At 39.6% G+C, this 21,255-nt stretch overlaps 1 protein-coding gene across 14 annotated transcripts in view; it reads right to left on the reverse strand.

Moving 5' to 3' along the window:
* ralgapa1 (Ral GTPase activating protein catalytic subunit alpha 1) overlaps nucleotides 1-21,255 on the reverse strand; it is a 312,978-nt gene that overhangs the window by 90,792 nt on the left and 200,931 nt on the right. For all 14 annotated transcript variants that reach the window (XM_072568885.1, XM_072568887.1, XM_072568892.1 and 11 more), the window contains 3 exons: nucleotides 18,640-19,504; nucleotides 7,354-7,425; nucleotides 4,633-4,756 (listed from right to left, as the gene is read on the reverse strand). In XM_072568885.1, coding sequence (XP_072424986.1) covers nucleotides 4,633-4,756; nucleotides 7,354-7,425; nucleotides 18,640-19,504 — 1,061 coding nt within the window. The remainder of the gene's footprint in view (nucleotides 1-4,632; nucleotides 4,757-7,353; nucleotides 7,426-18,639; nucleotides 19,505-21,255) is intronic.

A 21,255-nucleotide genomic window follows, 5' to 3' on the forward strand; every position in this document is an offset into this window, starting at 1 on the left:
AGGGTTGGAGGGTTTGAGCTATAAGGAGAGGCTGAATAGGCTGGTGCTGTTTTCCCTGGAGCGATGGAGGTGGACTGGTGACCTTATAGAAGCTTAAAAAAATCATTTGGGGGTATGGTAAATAGCCAAGGTCTAGATTAGAGTGGTGCTGGAAAAGCACAGCAGATCAGGCAGCATCTGAGGAGCAGAAGAATCGACGCTTCGGGCAAAAGCCCTTCATCAGGAATAGAGGCAGGGTGCCTGCAGAGTGGAGATGCATAGATATGATACTTTCTCCCCACCCCCACCCCCCTCTCATTTATCTCTCCACTTTTGCTCCTTGGATGCTGCCTGACCTGCTGTGCTTTTCCAGCACCACTCTAATCTAGACTCTGGTTTCCAGCATCTGCAGTCCTTGTTTTTACCTAAATAGCCAAGTCTTTTCCCTGGGGTGGGGGAATCCAAAACTGGTGGGTAGAGGTTTAAGGTGAGAGGGGAAAGATTCAAAAGGGACCGAATGGGCAGCTTTTTCATGCAGAGAATGATGCATGTATGGAGTGAGCTGCCAGGGGAAAGGGTGGAGACTGGTACAATTACAACATTTAAAAGGCATCTGGATGGTTTAGGAAGGGTTGAGAGAGAGATATGGGCCAAATGCTGGCAAATGGGACTTGATTTTCACTCAGAGGATAGTCTTACTTCCTGAAAAAGTGGTGAATGCAGAAACCTTGAGTGGACTTAAAGGGTATGCCTTTAAGTCCAACTACCTCAAGATTACAAACCAAAAGCTAGAATGAGGGGGAGGGGGGATGTATGATATTAGATTAGTTTTTTTGACAGACACAGCCACATAGGCCAAATGATTTCTTTGTGTGCTCAAAGCACGTTTTGATGTTCGTAGCAGATAGATGGAGCAAAAATAGAGGAAGAAAATAAGATGAGGAAGAAGGTTGATCTCAGAACATCCTATAAAGTGCTTTATAGATAATCAATTAATTTTAAACTACTGTTATGTAGGCACACCTGGCAGCTAATATTTTCTCACCAGGCTACCACAAATAGGATTTGAAATTTATAGTAATTTAAATATTTTTGGCAGTGTTGATTGACATGAGTATTGACATGGACAACACTTCATGTCCACCCTAGAAGACAGATATAGCTGTTGTTTAACATCTCATTTGCAGGTGAACACTTCCAATAATGTAGCAGCCCCAATTTCGGCTTGCAAATTCTGAGCTTTTAGATTTGGACAAGATTGGACAAAATATAAAACAAAAGCAAAGAATGACAAAAACATCACTAAGAAGGAAACATTATAGTACAAGAGAATGCCAGAAATATAAAAACTGTTCGTAAGAATTTCTACAGATACACTGAGACAGCACTGGCTCAATAGAAAGTGAGTCTGGGGATTAACAATGGAAAATGAAGAGATGGTACATGAACTGAACACATATTTTGTATCAGTATTCGCTATAGATGCTACAATTAACATCCTGGAAATAGATGTATATCAGGAAATGAAAGGGAAAGAGAAACTTAAGAACATTACATCACCAGGGTAGTGGCACTGAGCAAATTGTTGGAATTGTGAACTTAAATCATAGGTTAAGTGAGTGGACAAGGATCTGACAAATGCAGGAAAATGTTAAACTGCCTACTTTAGTCAAAAGAATAAAAAAAGCCTATTATCTAAGTGGTGAGTGATTACAGGGCTCTGAGGGATCTTACGTGTCCTAAAACATGATTTACAAAAGGTTAGTATCTAGAATTAAGACTTTACTGATGACTATGAAACCATTGTTAATTGTCAGAAAACCCATCTGACTCATTAATGTCCTTCAGGGAAAGGAATATGCCATCGTCTGCCCTACACGTGATTCCAGCCCACAGCAATGTAGTTGACTCTCAACTGCCCTCTGAAATGGCCTAGCGAGCCACTCAGTTATATAGGGCAGTTCATTACCACCTTCTCAAGGGCAACTAGGGACAGGTAGTAAATGCTGGCTAGCCAGCAATGAGCACACCCAACAAGTGAATATGAAAAAAAAATACAAATTATAAATTATTGTGAGTGGAATTAAATATAAAAGCAGGGAGGTTATAATTCGGTTATATGGTCATTATTGAGACCACATCTGGAACAGTGTGTACAGTATTGACTTCCATACTTAAGGAAGGATGTAAATGCATTGGAAACAATTTGGAGAAGGTTTACTTGGCAAAAAACCTAGAATGGGTGATTTCTCATAGGAGGAAATGTTAGACAGGCTGGAATGGTTTCTGCTGGAGTTTAGAAAAGTAAGAGGCTATTTGACTGAAACATAAAGATCTTGGATGATGGAAGGATATTTCCTCTTGTGGGGGTATCTAGAACTAGAGTCATTATTTAAAAATTATGGAATGTCTACTTAAGATAGAGTAAGGAGAAACAAAAACAGAAATTGCAGGAGAAAGGATTCTGAAGTTGTCTCACTGGACCCAAAACATTATCTCTGCTTTCTCTCTACCATGTTGCCAGACCTGTTGAGTTTCTCTAGGCATTTCTGTTTTAGACTTCTAGCATCTGCAAATCTTTGTTTTGTTTTAGAGATGAGGACAATTTGTTTTCTGCCAGATGACTGTGGTCTTTGGAACTATTTACATCCCTTGAAAAGGGATGTAAATAGAGTATTCAAACTCTAGAGTAAGGTCGATAGAATCTTGATAAGCAAGGGGGTAAAAAGGTCATCATAAATAGGCAGGATTGTGGCATAATCTGGTCATCCATGATCTTTATTCTATAAGAGAGCATGCTCAAGGGACCTATAGCCATTTGTTTGTAAATAAGATCACAAACCTTTGTTCTTTTGATTCACGGGTTGTAGTGCTCGTAACTCAAAAAGGTGAGCCAGATAATAAGCTTAACAAGTGTTAAACATTCACTCTCATAAAATAATTAAGCACAACAATTCAGAGAACTGTATGTCCCACAATGAATGAATTCTTCCCTCTTATAACAGTCGCCACTCTCTTTTGATCACAGCAGGAAGTGCGAGAAAAACACCAGATAGATGTCCTGGATTTAGACTGAAGTTTATGGTAGTAGCTCCAGTAATTCATCAACAATATTGATGAACTACTGTAAACAAAACACATTTCATGATACATGGACATAACAAAAGAAAAATAACAAAATACTCATTTAAAAAATACACAATCCGCAATATTACATCTTGCCTTCAAAAGGAAGGTATTCACAAAATAACCTCTCATATGTTAACAAAGAAATGTTAATCTGTGAAAGGACCATTTGATTGAAGGCCCAATTCTAAAATCCACACGATGATTAAAGAGAAATCCTAACATTTAAGAAGTGGCAAAAAATACTAGTCGATATCTTGGGTACATTTCAACTTTTGTGTCCTTTACTTCCTTACTTCTTTCTTGAATGTAAGATTTTTTGCTGGGATAGTTCGATAGACTGTAGGAATCCCTCTAGTACAGGTAATTCGTCAGTGCGAATTGGCTATAATGTAACTGATGAATTGTGGACTTTGCTTGCATAATGCAAACTTTCTGAACAAGTACAGCAGTTTTTCATGGCACGATCTTCTACAGCGCAATTCCTGTAGCGGTTTCCCATAACACAATTTTCTATTGTGCAAGGTTGCAGAGGAACACAACTGTCATGTTATAGTAGAACAACCTGTATCTTAAATGGCTCTGCTTCATGTATGCACATAGAAAATGAATCCCAATTGTGTCAACAATCTATTGTGTTGAAAATGATTGCTATGTTGCTTTAGTGCACAAAATAAGAGACCAATATAACTTGATAATTATTTTGTAAGGATCTTATTATAAATCATCTTGCACATATCAGTAAAGGGAACTATACTTTCTAGGACGTTAACATCAATACAACTGCTGCTGTTTACAGAATAAGTAATAAACTAGAGGCTAGTTCACAGTGTCAGAGAATATACTGAGAATTTCAGAAGTGGCATGATTTCTCCAAGTGAAAAAATCTTGAAAGCATTATTTGATGTTTTCTAAAATACAACCTGATTTATTTTCTAAGATACATGGAAATTTGCAATTGCAAGCAGTGCTGAGGGGATTCTACGCGTGTGCTCTTTTTGTTCAGCTCTGTGCAGGTAGAACTTAGGTGATTATACAATACTATTCGCTGGAAATAGGAGACAAAGGTCTGCCATCCCTTGAAAAGGAGAAAGATCTTTGAAGGACATGTGATTGAGTTTGAGGAACTTGATGCTGTGTTGATTGTCCAGCCAATTTGTAAAGTCTATCTTAGTTGTATTTGCTACTTAACATGTAATTGAAAGCTCATAATTATTTATAATTGCCTGCTCATTTATGTTTAACTGATGTTGATTCTGGATGCTAGATTGTAGGAAATTAATCAAGATAGTATTCAACATTTACTTTGTTACATTTTTCATAGCACAAAAATTATTTTTGAACTGTTGAATCTTGTAGCTTCATTCTTTTAATCAATAATTGGGATTTGGATTTCTTCTTTTGTTCTTTAAAAAAGTTACTGTCTCTAACAAGATGGGAACAATATTACAGAGTTAAAGCAATGCCGCAATACAAGGGTAAGTGATGTGAAAAGTAAATAAGTTGAGCAAGCACAAGAAACTTTACCTCCCAACCAAGCCCGGCTACAAAATCCTCATAGGATTGGCTTCCTCCAGTGTTCGTCAGAATGGAGTGCTTATCTTCCTGCCCTTCAGCAACATAAAACACTGCTATCTTGTGCGTTTCTCGACTGCATGAAACAAAACAGTAGTTAGTTTAACGAGGCAAAAAAATCCATATCTTACATTAATTTCAATTAATGCAATGTTCAATCATCTACTTTCTGTAAAATATACAGATTTGATTTATGTGGAAGTTGAGTTAAACAATTATCACCAAACCAAAGGAAAATCACAGGGAGATTTTGCCCTTCAAAACCTGGAGCTACAACACATTCCCTTGCATCTCTGGCTTTGTTTGTTATTGCATTTCAATTCTCTATAGGAAAGATGTTGTGAAACTTAAAAGAGTTCAGAAAAGATTTATAAGGATGCTGCCAGGATTGGAGGGTTTGAGCTATAAGGAGAGGCTGAATAGACTGGGGCTATTTTCCCTGGAGCATTGGAGGGTGAGCTTATAGAGGTTGAGAAAATCAAGAGGGACATGAATAGTGAATGGTCAAGGTCTTTTCACCAAATTAGGGAAATTCAAAACTAGAGGGCATAGATTTAGGGTCAGAGGGGAAAGACATAAAAGGGACCTAAGGGCAACTTTTTCCACACAGAGGGTGGTGAATATATGGAATGAACTGCTAGAGGAGATGGTGGAGGCAGGTACAGTTACAACATTTAAAATGTATCTGGATAAGTACATGAATAGGAAGGGTTTAGAGGGATATGGGCCAAATCCAGGCAAGTGAGACTAGATCAGTGTAGAATATCTGGTCGACATGGACTGAAGGGTCTGTTTATATGAGCCTTAAGGGAGTAATGCACAGAATTTCCAAACCCACGACCTCTACCACCGAGAAGGCCAAGGGCAGCTCAAACATTGAACATGGTCTTCTCCAGGTCACACAGCATTCTGACTCAGAAATAGAATATTGATTCCTCATTGTCACTTCTTCTTCCTAATTGCACTGAAATTGCACTTCATTAGGAGAATGTGAGGACTGCAGATGCTGGAGATCAGAGTCGAGAGTGTGTTGCTGGAAAAGTACTGCAGCTCAGGCAGCATTCAAGATGCAGGAGAATTGACATTTTGGGCATAAGCCCTTCATTGCTTACAATGGTTCGAGGAGGCAGATTATCATGACCTTCTAAAATAAAATTAAGGAATACTGGCTATACTAGTGATGGTCACATCCAATGATTAAAAAAAATTGAAATTCTGTGTGGAGGGAACACAAGCGTTGACATTTCTACTTATCAAAGCGAACTGAAGGGTGAAATGACAGTTGTGTGTGTGTCAAAATTAAATAATTTTTAGAACATGAGCATTATCTTAAAATTAAGTAATAGTGAATGTGTCACATTCAAATGAATTTTCTCCAAATTGTAAGGTAACTTGTGAAAATACCTTAAAAATGAAGCCAGTCTGAAGCAGCAAAAACACTTGTCACTTAATTCAACAATGTTATCTCACAGGAGCACACAAAAAGGTTATTCATTTAGCTAACTTACAGTTGAAATTCAAAAACATTGGTTATACATATGCAATCAACACAAGAAAGACGGAGACTATACTATTCACTATAGTTTTGTAATAATGAATTCAAGAAAAAACTTCAAATATTGATTTTGTTATTTAATGTTCAGTGACAGTTTTGTACAATGCTTTAGTACTGAATGAAAACCACAACATTTCTGGTATATTTAATATAGTAAGATGTTCCCCATGATGCATGCTTTCCCTTGTTTTATGAACTTAAAAAGCCGGAGCTTCACAAGCATCAGCAAACACCAGTTGTATGAAAGACCTTCATTGAGAAAAAGAATCTAGAAGTAGCTACATGCCCAGATGTAGAATGGCCTAGGCCCTGGAGTGGTCAGGCCAATCGCTTTTCTTAGGCAGTTCTTCAGGGTTGAAGGTAACTTGTTTCCACTCTGCCTTAATGAGTTCTGAAATAGCTGGTTAGTTCAATGCATGGCCTGGAGACTCTGCCACAAGGTGCTTGGTTGGTCAGATAGGTAAGCTGTTTTGAGATTTGCTTGCTCTCTCAAGTACTTTGACTTCATCTCTTCACTCTGGATGAAGTCTCTCAATGTGCTAGCTGCCTTCATGAATAGAGTGTTCTCTATTTTGATCAGTCACAAAGTAGAGACTCCCACGAGTCAGCAGGGAATTCTGACCTCTTCAGGGATGTTTTAAGGACATCCGTAAAGATTTCTGTTATCCTCCTGGGGATTTTGACATAAGAATAGTTGCTTTGGAAATGAGAAATCTGGCATGTTCTGCCCAATGACACTAGTTTTAAGAGTATATTTTTTGAAAATATGGTTCAGTTCACTTTAATAGCTGAACTATACAGGTTAACAGCATCAGAAACAATTGCAGGCCTGTGTTAGAAAACATAACTCAATTGGGTGATGAGCAGACTTTTCTTCTAGTTTTTGAATTTGGGGTATTCCTTTCAATTATGATTTTTCAGTTCATTTACAGTACATTTACCCCTTTTTTGGTATATGGCAATGAGTTGCATCAAAAAGTTGTCATACAGAATGCAAAGATACAATGAAGAAAGATGTGAAGTGTTTCTTGTTTTAATGAACGTACAAAATTTATCTGACGGATTTGAGCCTGAAACATTTCAGCCTGAAACACACCAATTACTGCAGAAAAACTTACCATTGCCTTGAGTCTAGGTTTTTAAGCTCCCGTAAAAGCTTTTCATTTTTCTTCAGAAGATGAAAACTGGTCCTACAGTGAAACAGAAAGTTTAAAATTATAATAGACACGAATAGTTTTATTAGAAAAGATAATTGGTTAAAGCTGTGAATCAATCATGGTACCCTGCTGACAATCATTAATTGAAACATCATCAGTACCCAAGAAAAAATTTATAACAATTATCTGTTACGTTACTGCTAACCTAACTAAACTGTTTCAGTAAAATTGGCACTAACCTCCACCTGACAATTTTAAGCCTGCCCCACTCTATCTGAAAAAATAGCATTAACCAAAACTGGCTTATTATTGACCCATCTACCTCCTTCCAAATATTAATACCAGAATCCTGACCTTACCATAGCTTTGATCCAGCCACAGGCACATAAATGTTAATTTCAGGAGAAAGACTATTTGCCCACAATGTCAAGGTGATGCCAATGTCCAATTCCATTAAGAATACAACTTCTAGGTTGGAGGTTCAAATGCTTAATGCATGTTCAATAGAATCATCTGATTAAGCAAATAATAGGCAACCCTGAAGTTGCTGCAGTTTAAGTAGCTGCAGTAATTGCAGTTCCAAGTCTTTATTTAATGATCTCAGAACAAGAAGGGTGAGAAGTTGAAAAATAGATAACCTATGACTGAGCTTTTATGAGAGGTAGCAAGTCCAGCTTTGTAAATAAATGATTCAAAATATTTATCAGTTCTTTCAAAAGTAAAGTGAAAAAGTAGTTAGCTAAAATGGGAGTTTGCTGATAGATACAAAATTTCTGGGAAAGAGAGCTATAGAAGTATATTAGAGATACAAATGATTAATAGTGCTTATAGAATTAAAGAGGTATGCTAAAGGCACAAATGATTAGTTTGCAGTTAACCATGGCAAGAATGTTGTCATGCAGTTAGGCTGTGTAAGTTAGGAAGTTCCTTTGTTTATTTTATCTAAGTCTTTCTCACAGGGAAAAAGAAGCTGAAAAATTTGTCTAGCTTTAGAATAGAGGAACCAATCTGCCTTGCTCTTCACAGTGAAAGGCAGTTACTCCTATGAAAGGAAGCAGATGGGCTTCACTGCATGTGCTAAGCTAAGTACGAACAGAGAAATTCACAGTTTTGACATTTGGAAGATAATGTTGAAGACTGCTTAGTCAAGAACTAATGGAAGGACCCCTATGAAATTTCACACCTTGGAGAATAGTTGGAACACTGAGGGGAAACTAAAGTGAATTCCAGAGGGTTAGGCCACATCCGTCATCTCACAAATACTCAATAAACTTTCAAGAATTTTGTCATGATAAAGGGAATTCTTGCTGAGAAATATAAGTAAGATGGAGTTTGTAGCAAAACGAGCTGTAGTGGAACTTTCTACACTTAATTTCTCTTGAAATGAAGTTAATTCTTATATAAAAGTGAAAAGTCTTGTGCAATTAATCTTTGGGTAATTGCTTTCCAGTTCAATGTAACTGTCCCCAACATGATGGTAACACAGGGAAAAACTGATTGCATTGCAGAGCTAATGATCCCTACCTATAAAGAAAGATTTGGCTGTGGCTGACAGAGGCTGGTAATCAGTTGTACGGCATTACTTCCTGAAGTATGAATAGTAAACACAAGCAAAAGCACTGAGCTAGAACTGGATTGATTGTAGATTGCAGAATGTAGATTGGAGGGAACTGGACCTACAGGAGACAATTCTACTCTGGAGCAGGCTGAGTTTGAAAAATTGACGAGTGACATTGCAAGAAAACCACATGTTTGTTGGTTGAAGTTCAGGAGACAGAGGATTGTGGGACAAACAGCCAGCCACACATGGTGAGAATTCTTTTACTGTACAGACATCAAAATGAAAACTGGTCTTTAGATTAAGTCATATTTAAAGTAGAAGTCATAAGATAATGACCCAAGAACACAGAACAATACAGTGCAGAACAGGCCCTTTGGTCCTTGATATTGCACCGACCTGTGAACTAATCTAAGCCCATCCCCCTACACTATCCGATCATCATCCATGCCCTTGTTTAAATCTCCCTAATGTAGCTGAGTTACCTATATTGGCAGGAAGGGCATTCCTCATCCTTACCACTCAGGAGTAAAGAACCTGCCTCTGACATCTGTCTTAAATTTATTACCTCTCAATTTGTAACTATGCCCTCTCATACAGGCCGACGTCATCATCCTAGGAAAACGACTTTCACTGTCTACCTTACCTAATCCTCTGATCATCTTGTACGACTCTCTCAAATCCTCTCTTAGTCTTCTTCTTTCCAATGAGAACAGACCCAAGTCTCTCAGCCTTTCCTCATAAGACCATCCTGGTAAATCTCCTCTGCACCTTTTCCAATGCTTCAACATCCTTTCTGTAATGGGACGAACAGAACTGTACACAATATTCCAAGTGCGGCCACACAAGCAGTTTGTATGGTTGCAACATGACATTACAGATCTGGAACTCAATTCCTCTACTAATAAAACCTAACACACTATATGCCTTCTTAACAGCGCTATCATCCTGGGTGGCAACTTTTAGTGATCTATGAATATGGACTCCAAGATCCCTCTGCACATCCACACTACCAAGAATCTTTCCATTGACCCAGTATTCTGCCTTCCTGTTATTCTTCCCAAAGTGAATCACCTCACATTTATCTGCATTGAACTCCATTTACCACCTCTCAGCCCAATTCTGCAGTTTATCCAAGTCCCCCTGCAACATTCTTTCACACTATCCACTACTCCACCGACTTTAGTGTCATCTGCAAACTCAGTAACCCATCCATCTATGCCAGGGTCTAAGTAATTTATATAAGTGACAAACAGCAGTGGGCCCACAACAGATCCTTGTGGCACTCCACTAGTAACCGGACACCAGGCTGAATATTTTCCATTAACCACCACTCATTGCCTTCTTACAGAAAGCCAATTTCTAATCCAAACTGCTAAATCACCCTCAATTCCATGCCTCTCCATTTTCTCCAACAGTCTACCCTTGTTTATATTTAACATTCTTTTACTACAGAAAGTAAATGAAAAAGGGAACAGCTCAAAGGTAAGGCATGAGAGCAAAGCTTGGACAATTGGGGGAGAGCATAGAACACCACTAGTGATGGGGTACACAACTATAAGAAGAACAGATAGACATTTCTGTCGGTGCAAATATGACACCAGGATGGCATATTGCCTCCTGATGTTGTGGTCAAGGGTGTCACTGAGCAGCTATACAACACTTTAAAGGGAGAATAGTCAGACATTGTGGTTAATATCAGAACCAATAGCATATGTAAAAAGAAAGGAGGCTCTGCAGGCAGAATATAGGGAGCTGGGAAATTAATTAAAAAGCAGGGCCTTAAAGATAGTAATTTCATCATTACTCTCAGTGTTACGTACTAGTGAGATCACGACTAGAAGAATATACTGGATAAATGCATGGCTGTAAAGATACTTTTGGAGCAAGGAATTTAGGTTCTTGAGGCATTGGGACTGTTTCTGGGGAAAATGGAACCTAAACAAACTGGATGGGTTGTATTCCAGAAGGACCGGGACCAATATCCTTGGTTGAGCATTCCCTGGTATTATGATTTTAGCGTGAAGAGCAAGGGGGTGGGAACCTGAGCAGGGAGAAACAAAAAGGAAAAGAAAGCTAGATGTGAAAGATAGAAAAGTAGAGAGCATAAGTAGAAGGGAAAAGAAACAAGGACTTGCAGCAATTAAGGCTTGAGTGCCAAAAAAAGTGTGAAATTGTTAAAGATAAATGTAAAAGTACTCTATGTGAATGTACAGATCTTTGTAAGCAGACATGCTTTTCTTACAATTACAGACACGGCTGTAGAATAACTACAGATAGGAACAAATATCCAAATACAATCAATATTTGGGAAAGACAGGCAAGGAGGATAGGAAGGTGGGTAGCAGTGAAGGGTAAAGTCAGTGCAACATTGAGAAATGATATTGGCTCGTAAACAGATGTATGGTGCGAGACAAGAACTTTCAAAAGTTGATTGTAGTAGACTGTTCACAGGTAAAGGGACAAATGGCAAGTTGGAGTCTTTCAAAAGTCTGGTGAGATTTCAGAGGCATTATGTTCCTGTTAGAGTGAAGGATATTGCTGGTAAGAATAGGGGACAGTAGGTGAACAAAGACATTGAGGCTCTAGTCAAGAATAAAACAGAATCATATATCAGATATAGACAACTGTGATCAAATGAACCTCTTGAAGAGTACAAAGAGAGTAGGGGCATTCTTACGAGAGAAATCAGGAGGGCAAAGAGGGGATATGAGATAGCCTCAGCAGATAAAACTGTAGATAATCCAAGAGATTCTGCAAATACATTAAGAACAAAAAAGCAACTAGAGAGAGAATATGTCCCCTTCAAGATCAGAGGTTATCTATGTGTTGAACCTCATGAGATGGGAGAAATCCAAATGAATATTTCACGTCATCATTTACTGTGGAGAAAGAAATGGAGGCTAGAGAACTCGGGGAAATAAATATTGCTGTTTTGAAAACAGTTCATATTACAGAAGAGGAAGTGCTGGAAGTCTTAGGAAACAAAGGTGGCTAAATCTCTGTTATCTGATCCCAGGACATAGTGGGAAGTTAGAGAATAAATTACTGAGCCCCTAGCAGAAATATGTATCATCTATAACCACAGGTGAGGTGCTGGAAGTCTGGAGTGTGGCTAATGTTGTGCCTTTATTTAAGAAAGGCTGTAAGGAGAAGCTGGGAACTACAGACCTGTGAGCCTGACAGCGGTGGTGGGTAAGTGATTCTGAAAGACTGATTTACACGCATTTGGAGAAGCAAGGACTGATTAGGGATAGTCAGCATGCTTTTATGCATGGGTATTCATATCTCACAAACTTGATTGAGTTTTTTGAGGAAGTAACCAAAAGGATTGATGCGGCAGAGCGGTAGATGTTGTTCACATGGACTTTAGCAAAGCTTTTGACAAGATTCCACACAGTAGACTAATTAGGAAAGTTAGATCACATGGGATTCAGGGTGAGCTTGCCAACTGGATACAAAATTGGCTTGAAGGTAGGAGACAGAAAGTGATGGCGGAGGGATGCCTGTCAGGCTGGAGACCTGAGACTAGCAGTGCTTCACAGGCATCAGTACTGAGTCCACTTTTGTTTGTCATTTATATAAACGATTTGGATCATGATTATTAAGTTTGCAGATGATACCAAAATTGGTGATACACTGGACAGTGTAGAAGGTAATCTAAGATAACAATGTAACATGGTATAAAATACACACGTTAATCTCCTTGTGTAACTACAAGTCCTCTCTCTTCCTTTTTCTGTTACTCCCAAGTGGTGCTAGCCACATGACTGCAGCAGAACCATGAAGAAGGCTGCTCATTACCCTGCTCTGTTTGCTCAAATGTTCATTGCTGGATGCAATAAATCAGGTTAGAGGAAATGCAGGTGAATCTCTGCCGGACATGGAATGATTCTCTGGGGCCTTGGACGGAGCAAAGAGGGGAGGTGTGAGGGCAGGTTTTGCACCTTCTGCAGCCACAGGGGAAGGTTCCAGGTTTGGAACCGATAAGGACACACAAAAGACTGCCCCATGTGCACCAATGCAGGGGTAGATTTGGTTATCAAGACAGCAGGCAGAACATATGATTTCAGCTAAGGGGCTGTGAATGTAGTAAACAAGGGGTAGTGCCACCAGGGAGCAGTAAAGATTCAGAAGTTGAAGCACTTTGAATAGAACATTCATTTCCATGTTCTCTTGGTCTATCTTGGAGGTAGTGAGTACTGCAGACGCCGGAAAGGTCGGAGTTGATAAAGAGTGGAAAAAGCACAGCAGGTCAAGCAGCACCAGAAGAACAGGGGAATTGATGTTTCGGGACAAACCTTTCATTAGGACTGGGGAGGGAGCGGGGTGGGGATAGGGCAAAGGTAAGTGGGATGGCGATCAATGGATGTAGATAGGAGGTGATTGTGATTGGTCAGTGGGAAGGGTGGAGCAGATGGATGGGAAGGAAGATTAGGTCAGGCCAAAGGGCGGAGAGCAAGGGTTGGACCCAGGATTGGGGTGGGGTGGGGTGGGGGTGTTGAGTTGGAAGATTTGGAAGCTGCTGAATTCTACATTCAGGCCAAATGGTTGTAAGCTTGTGACGTGGAAGATGAGGTGCTCTTCCTCCAGTTTGCATGTGACCTTATTTTGATGGTGGAGGAAGCCCAGGATGGACATGTCATTGGGGGAGTGGAAGGGGGAGTTAAAATGGCTAGCAACTGGAAGATGGGGTTGATTGGAGAGTACGGACCATAGATGTTCCCAGAACTGGTCTCTGACTTTGCACTCAGTCTCTCCAATGTAGAGGAGACCACATCAGGAGCAATGGATGCAATAAATCAAGTTAGAGGAAATGCAGGTGAATCTTTGCTAGACGTGGAATGATTATTTGGGACCATGGATGGAGCTAAGAGGGGAGGTGTGAGGGCAGGTTTTGCACCTCCTGCAGCTACAGGGGAAGGTTCCAGGTGTGGAGGAGAGGTTGGTGGGGGGTGTGGACCAAATGAGGGAGTCACGGAGGGAATGGTCCCTGTGAAAAGTGCATGAGGTGGGGCGGGAAATATCATTTTGATGGTAGGGTCAGACTACACGTATGGAAACGGCAGAGGATGATGTACAGGAGATTAGTGGGGAGAAATCTGAGGACTGGGAGACACTATCCTTGTTGTGGTTGGGTGTTTGGGGGGGGGGGGGGGGGGGGGGGGGAGAGGGGGAAAGTGGTAGGTTTGAGGGCCAAAATGTGGGAAATAGAAGAGATATGGTTGAGGGCATTGTTGGTCACAGGGGAGGGGATAGTTTGATCCTTGAGGTAGGAGGACATCTCAGATGTCCTGAAGTGGTATCGCTCATCCTGGGAGCAGATACAGCAGAGGTGGAGAAATTGGGAGTATGTAAATACATTTTGGGAGGTGTAGTCAAGGTAACTGTGGGAGTTGGTGGAATTGAAATAGATGCCGATGCTTAGCAATTTGCCACAGATGGAGACAGAGAGGCAGGCATAGCTGGTACCCATGGCCACCCCTCTGGTTTGTAGCAAGTGTCACAGGTAGACAGGGTAGTTAAGAAGGCCTTTAGCATGCTTGCCTTCATTGGTCAGACCTTTGACTGCAGAAGTGTGATGCCATGTTGAGGTTATAAAGGATATTGGTAAGGCTTCTTCTGGAGTACTGTGCACAGTTCTGGTCACCCTGTTATAGGAAGAGTTTATTATTAAATTCGAGAGGATTCAAAAAAGATTTATCAGGATGTTGCCAGGAATGGCATTGGAAGTCAAGTTGCTGAAGAGGCATGATGGTGGATAGGCAATGCTAAGATTTACAGAACAAATTAATGTACTGCAACAGTTATATTTTCATTTTTGGTGCAAAGATTCAACAGGAACAGTGACCCAAAAGAAACTAATGATATTGCCAGATTTCAAGTAAAAGTAGCAAGCCTGTGGCCGGGAGCAGTTTAGAATATAGCAAAGGAGAACCAGAAGTTTGAATAAGATGGGAAAAAGAATACGCGAGTAAAATGGATCAAGTCAGAGTAAAGCAGGCTATAAGATCTTCAATAATATGTAAAAGGTTCAGAAATTCTGGAGGATCGGCAATGGAGAACAAAGAAATGGGACAGCAATTAAACAACTCTTTTGGTTCTGTATTCATAGAAGGCACAAATAACTTCCCAGAAATGCCAGGATAGCAAGGGTCTGCTAGGAAGAAGAAACTGAAGGAAATTAATAAGAATGCAAAAAAAAATTGCTGTGGCAATTAATGGGACCAGAAGTTGATAAAGCTCTAGGTCTTGATAACCTACATGCCAGGGTAAAAAATGTTGTGGCCACGGAGATAATGGATGTTAGTCATCTTCTTCCAAAGTTTTCTAGATTCTGGAAAAATCCCAGCAGATGGGGACGGAGAGGGCATATGTAATCACACCATTTAAAAAAAAAGGAGGGAGAAAACTGAGAATTACTCTGGTTAGCCTAACATCAGTAGTGGGGAAAATGATGGGAGTCAATTAAAAAGGATGGAATAAGATGGCAATTCAAAGATACTAACAGGATTAAATAAAATCAACATGAATTTATGAAAAGGTAAACCATGTGTGACAAACCTGTTGGGTTTTGTTTGATAATTTAGCTAGTAAAATGGAAGACAGACAATCAGTGAATGTGGAATATTTTGAAAAATTCTCACAGAAGGAGTGTGCTCAAAATTAACGTATATGGGATTAGGTAATTTGGGTATGGATTGAGAATTGGTCAGCAGACAGGAAAAGAAGTCTTGTAGATAGAAATTGCATGCAATATGTCCACATTTGCTGAAAACACAAATCTAGGTGGGGTTTCGAGTTAAATGGAGAATGTAAGGAGATTCAAGGTAATTTAGACAAGTGTATGGATAAATACATGGCAGATGCAGTATAGTGTGAAATTATTCATTTTAGTTTGAAAAAGAAAACATCTAGTTACAACAACCTGCATTTATGTAGTGGTCATGGGAAATGTTAATACGGAAATGGACCCACGTGTCATTTATAAATCAGTCAATGAAAGCAAGCACGCAACTGCAGCAAGCAGGGAGGAAGGCAAATGATATGTTGGCCTTCATTGCAAAGGAGCAAGAAATTCTTGTTACTCCTGTATGGGAACTTTGTGACACTACACTTAGAGTATTGTATGTAGTTCACCAAAGGCTCACCTGGCCAATTTCTGGGATGGCAGATTTATCATATGAGGAGAGATTGGGTTGAATAGGCTTGTATTTACTGGAATATGGAAGAATGAGAGAGGATCTTGTCAAAATACATAAAATTCTGACAGGGCTTGACAGACTGGATGAAGGGGCAATATTGTTTCTAGCTGGGGGATCTAGAACAAAGGGTCATAGCTTTGGGATAGACATTAGATAATTTAGGACTAGGAATGAAGAGAAATTTCCTCAAGAGGCTGTTGACCCTATGGAATTCTCTACCACATAAGACAGTGTAGACGAAGTAACTGAATATATTTAAGGAAGAAATGGATAGATTTCTGGACATTAAACATATCAAGGGAATATGGGGACAAAGTTGGAGAATGGGATTGAGAAAGAGAATCAATCATGATCATACCGAATGGCAAAGCAAGTTCAATGTGCTGAATGGCCTACTTTTGCTCCTAATTTCTAGTATATGGTCATCACTTATGAATGTAGATCTTTTCTGCTGTTAAAAATTATACACACTGACTCATCCACCCATAACGTCTCTTCACACACTTGAACAACAAATTTTGTCTCTGGCTGATGAGGTAGAACTTTGTTTTTTCTAACCTCTCTCAATAGATCACAACTTTGTTTTGCTTCAATCTCAATATAACATTCACAATTTCTCAAACTGCATTTACACAATGCTTTTGACATAGGTAAGCATTATAAGGCACTCCATAGGTGTGTAATCAGGTAAAAACTGACACTAAGCTAAAAGAATGTTGGATGACTAACAGCTTGATCACAAAGGTAGGTTTTAAGAATAATCATAAAAGACGTGAGAAAAGATGTGTAGGGATCCCAACAGCACAACTTTAGGCCGAGACAGTTCATGGCATGGTTGTCAATGATATGGCAAACCAGATAGAGATGTACAAGAGGTCAAAGATAGAGGACCAAAGATCCAAGGAAGACTGTTAGACTGCAGAAGATTGCAGAGATAGGAGTGTGGGAGAGCAAAGACTGATTTAAATTGTGACAATTTTAAGAGTGATATTGGGGGTCTTGAAACATCTGATATGTAAATAGGGTAAGGTCATTTGGCCCCCTGAGCTTGCTCCACTATTTAATGAGATGATGGCTGATCTTGTTGTGCCCTCAACTTTACTTTCCTACCCATGCTAAAGGTGGGTGATGAATGAGCAGGATTTCGTACCAGTTAGGATAAAGGTAGGACAATTTTTGCTCAATTCAAATTTACGCGAGATGGAAGAGTGAAAGATGAACAGGGAAGCATTGGAATGGAATGGAGGTAACAAACTCAAGATCATTATAAATTTGTTACATACTACACAAAGGCAAGAGGGCCAGCCACTGGAAATGCAGGAACAGAATAAAAAAGATTCTCCCATGTGAAAGTAATAATTCATTTCTTTCCATGAAGCAGATTTAGACACAAGTTATTGTGCAACGAAGGATTAACTATATACTTTAAATGTTGCTGCTTACATGCATTCTTCGTAGTTAGATCATAGTGAGCTCACACAATACAGAACTGGGACCAGAGTCAGTCAGATTCTGCAGATGTCCTCGCTGGTTAACCCTCGTATAATTAATAATTAATAAAAAGTTGTTGATTTTTACTGACAAGAGTTTGAACTAACTTGTCAACAACCCCAGCATGATGGCAGTCATCAAATACAAAAAAAGATTGAGGTAATCAGCAACGAACACCAGAACTGATACCCATGGCAGTACAGTGCAGCAGATGAAAGTAAAGACCAGTCTAATATACAACCATAGAAGAATGAGAAAAGCCTGAGGAGATGCCCAGTGAAACTATACAGTAGTGGCAAAAGCTCATGAAGGCCAACCCAGTCACTGTACCAGTCCAGCGATTAACATAGACAGCACTGTGGAAAGGCATGTACTTCGACAAGGATGAGCAATGAATTCCACTCTAGCACATCTAAGAACTTTCCAGAAGGCAGAGGGCAACTCACAAACCGAACAAGGGCACAGTTATCATAGAGGATGCAGAAACAAAGTGTGCCGTGGCAATTTCTGGAGATGTGTGCAGAAAGACACCATTTTTTGCAAGCTCCCCAAGACAGCGTGAAGAAGGTTCACAGGCTGAAAGAAAACCCTGTCCACATAGTGGAAAGTTGCAGTCATAGCAGTTGTTTTTTTTGCGAATGGATCTGTAAGCCTCAGGGTCCAAAAGGCACCAGCCTCAAAGGTCAGCTTCAAGCAAAATTAATACAGAGAAATTGTTGAAATACTATACTTTATCTACGTCCACCCATGTTAACTTCGAAGCAGGAGAATCTGAATAAGTCTGAATTTCATCTTCAAGTTAGAAGAAATTATCAGACAGGAATAAGCCATTCAATTTAAATCAATAATTTCCAAAACTGTTTAGTGGCCCTGGAAAATTGAATACTATGTACATCACAATAAAGTGGATGGCAAACTCAACTATTTTTAAATTAAATGTACAATTATTTTCTAAAGCATGAATATCAAAAATCATATTTTTAAACATCTTACCTATTATCCCATGAATTCATGCCAAGAATATTCAGCAGCATCCTGCAATAGTAAAACACAGACTGAGGCTCTTGTGGGCATGGCTCTTCCTGCTCCATTGCTTTCATATTCTGGTCATTGCCATGTTTCTCTACAAATTCCTTCTCTTCTGTGTACTGTTTTAGAATTTCATTGATTACATCATTTTCCTGTTTCTCTGAAAAACAAACAGGAGCGGCAGCAGGGATATTAAGTTGCACACCAGCTCTCTGGAGACATTCTGGACTGGTGGAACCAAGGTACTGCAACATCTCATCCAAGGCATCTTCGTCATCACGAATTACATCCCAAGACGGCACTACTTCCCCGCACCTTCTTTTTGTTTGAGGTACCAAATATTCCCTTAAATCTACATCATCGTTTTCTGTTTCATTGGAGTGAGGTTCAGCCATCTGTTCTTCTTTGCAAAGATTGCTGACCTTGGAAGCAATTTGTTTTTGTTGACAGAAGTGAGGTGGTCCATATAGAATTGCAGAATCCCAGCAGTACTTACCAGATATATCACGTACCACAACTCTAACATTTGAGGTAGCTGTCGAGAGTCCAGCTGACATCCCTCCTCCTGGGATATTGTCCTCAATAGGGATTTCCAGGTATGAAATAAGTGTTGAACTGTTCAGCACAAAAAACTGGAGATTAGGGTTTTCAAAAAGTTCAGGGGAAAGCTCAGTGCAGTCAGTAAAAGGATTGTCATGGTTTTCACTTATTAAGCTGGTCAGCATTGCTGGGCCACCACTCAATGGATAATGGCCAACGTGGTTTACCAAATGAATTATCACAGTCCGGGCAGCAACTGAGATCAAACCTTGTTGAATGCGACTCCTCACTGTAAAATATGTAAAGGGGATACGTTGTAAGAAATTTTTTGGGGGCTTGGTTGCAAATTCTAACTTCAGCTAAAAATGTAAAGTATTGTAAATCATTAAATTTAGCTCACTTTGACCTTCCATTGGATAAGTGAAGTTAGATGTGTGGTCATAGAGCAATATTAACGGATTACTTTCAGTGAATATTGATAAAATTCAGATCACCATGGTTGCACACATTCAATCAATCTAAATTTACATACATGAACACTATTCATTTTTCTCAAAGAAATATTGGAAAGCCACAGTTGCAGTTATAGCAGTTGTTTTTGTGAATGGATCTGTAAGCCTCAGGGTCCAAGAAGCACCAGCCTCAAAGGTTAGCTTCAAGCAAAATTAATACAGAGAAATTGTTGTATGGTCTGTATGGAAGTTATAAGAATTTTTTTCTAGGTTTTCTAAGCACCTAGGTTCCAATGCAGCACACAAAAGGCTAAGTTGCACAACTAACAAGCAAACAATGTTCAGAACCCTATGAAAAATTAAACTGTATGAAGTACAGAAAGATATACTGTACTTCAAATCTGATTTGTTACATATTAGCAGATAGCTGTACCAAGTGCCTTTGTATCAAAGATGGTACCATAAGCTGCGACTTGCGCGTTTGTCACTGTACTCATTTGAGTACATGTGACAATAAAGCGAAATAGCAATGCCAATAGGGGGCGAGTGGTTAAAAATATTTAACTCTCCTAATGCTTGAAAATCTAATTTCAATGACATAAAATGACTTTTTAAAAAGGAACAATTTTAGCTGCTTCCAAACTTCATCAGAGAACTTATTCCTGGCCTAATGCCTCTGCATTAAAAAGGGCAAAGAGAATACTAAAAATCCCTGCCTGTGAAGCTTTAGTTATTCTTACCAGTACAAAACAGAAACTGCTTATAATGTATAGTTTTCCTATTGGCTGTTCTGCACTCTGTATCCCTTTAGTGTCCTTTCTGCTGAAGGAATAGATTTCAATAGGTGGCTTCGCAACCCACAGATGGTGAAAATTTGAAGTTTAGAACAGTGAGCCAGATTATCTGAAAATGGCAATTTTGCAAATATTGTCACTCTGCCTCTTCCTTTTCATGAAAGGAAATAGCTCTGTATTTATGATAGAAAATTAAGGCTCCTTGAGAAACACAGACCTGTACTTCCTTTCTGACAGTTCTCTTCTTATGCAGAACTGACTGAGGAAAGCAAACCATTCCTACTTTTCACAGCAGTCAGTTGTTATTTTATGAAATGTAAAGGTCCAGAATCAGACAGCTATTTTGACAGCTGCAAACAGCTAGTAGATAAGCTAAGTGAGGTGAGGGGCCAAGAAGGTAGGGTGCTAGATGGTTAAGGGTTAAAGTGCTAGGTGAGTAGGGTGCCAACTCAGTAGGGAGTAGGGTGTCAGGAGCAAGGTGATAAAGGGGCCAGGTAAGCAAGGTAGTATTTAGGATAGGTCAGGATAGAAGGGAGAGAAGGGAGAAGTAGGGGAACGAAGTTGGGTCCAGAAGATGTGCAGGTCAGGTGAATTGGCCATGTTAAGTTGTCCATAGTGTTCAGGGATGTGTAGGTTAGGTGCATTTGTCAGGGGTAAATGTAGCGGAATGGGCCTGGGTACTCTTTGGAAGGTCAGCGTGGACTTGTTGGGCCAAATGGTTTGTTTCCACACTGTAGGGATTCTACTTTATTCTAAAACAGAGGAAGTGAGAATCAGATACAGAGTGTGGGAAG

Source organism: Chiloscyllium punctatum, chromosome 4, assembly GCF_047496795.1.
Source record: "Chiloscyllium punctatum isolate Juve2018m chromosome 4, sChiPun1.3, whole genome shotgun sequence".
NCBI lineage: Eukaryota > Metazoa > Chordata > Chondrichthyes > Orectolobiformes > Hemiscylliidae > Chiloscyllium > Chiloscyllium punctatum.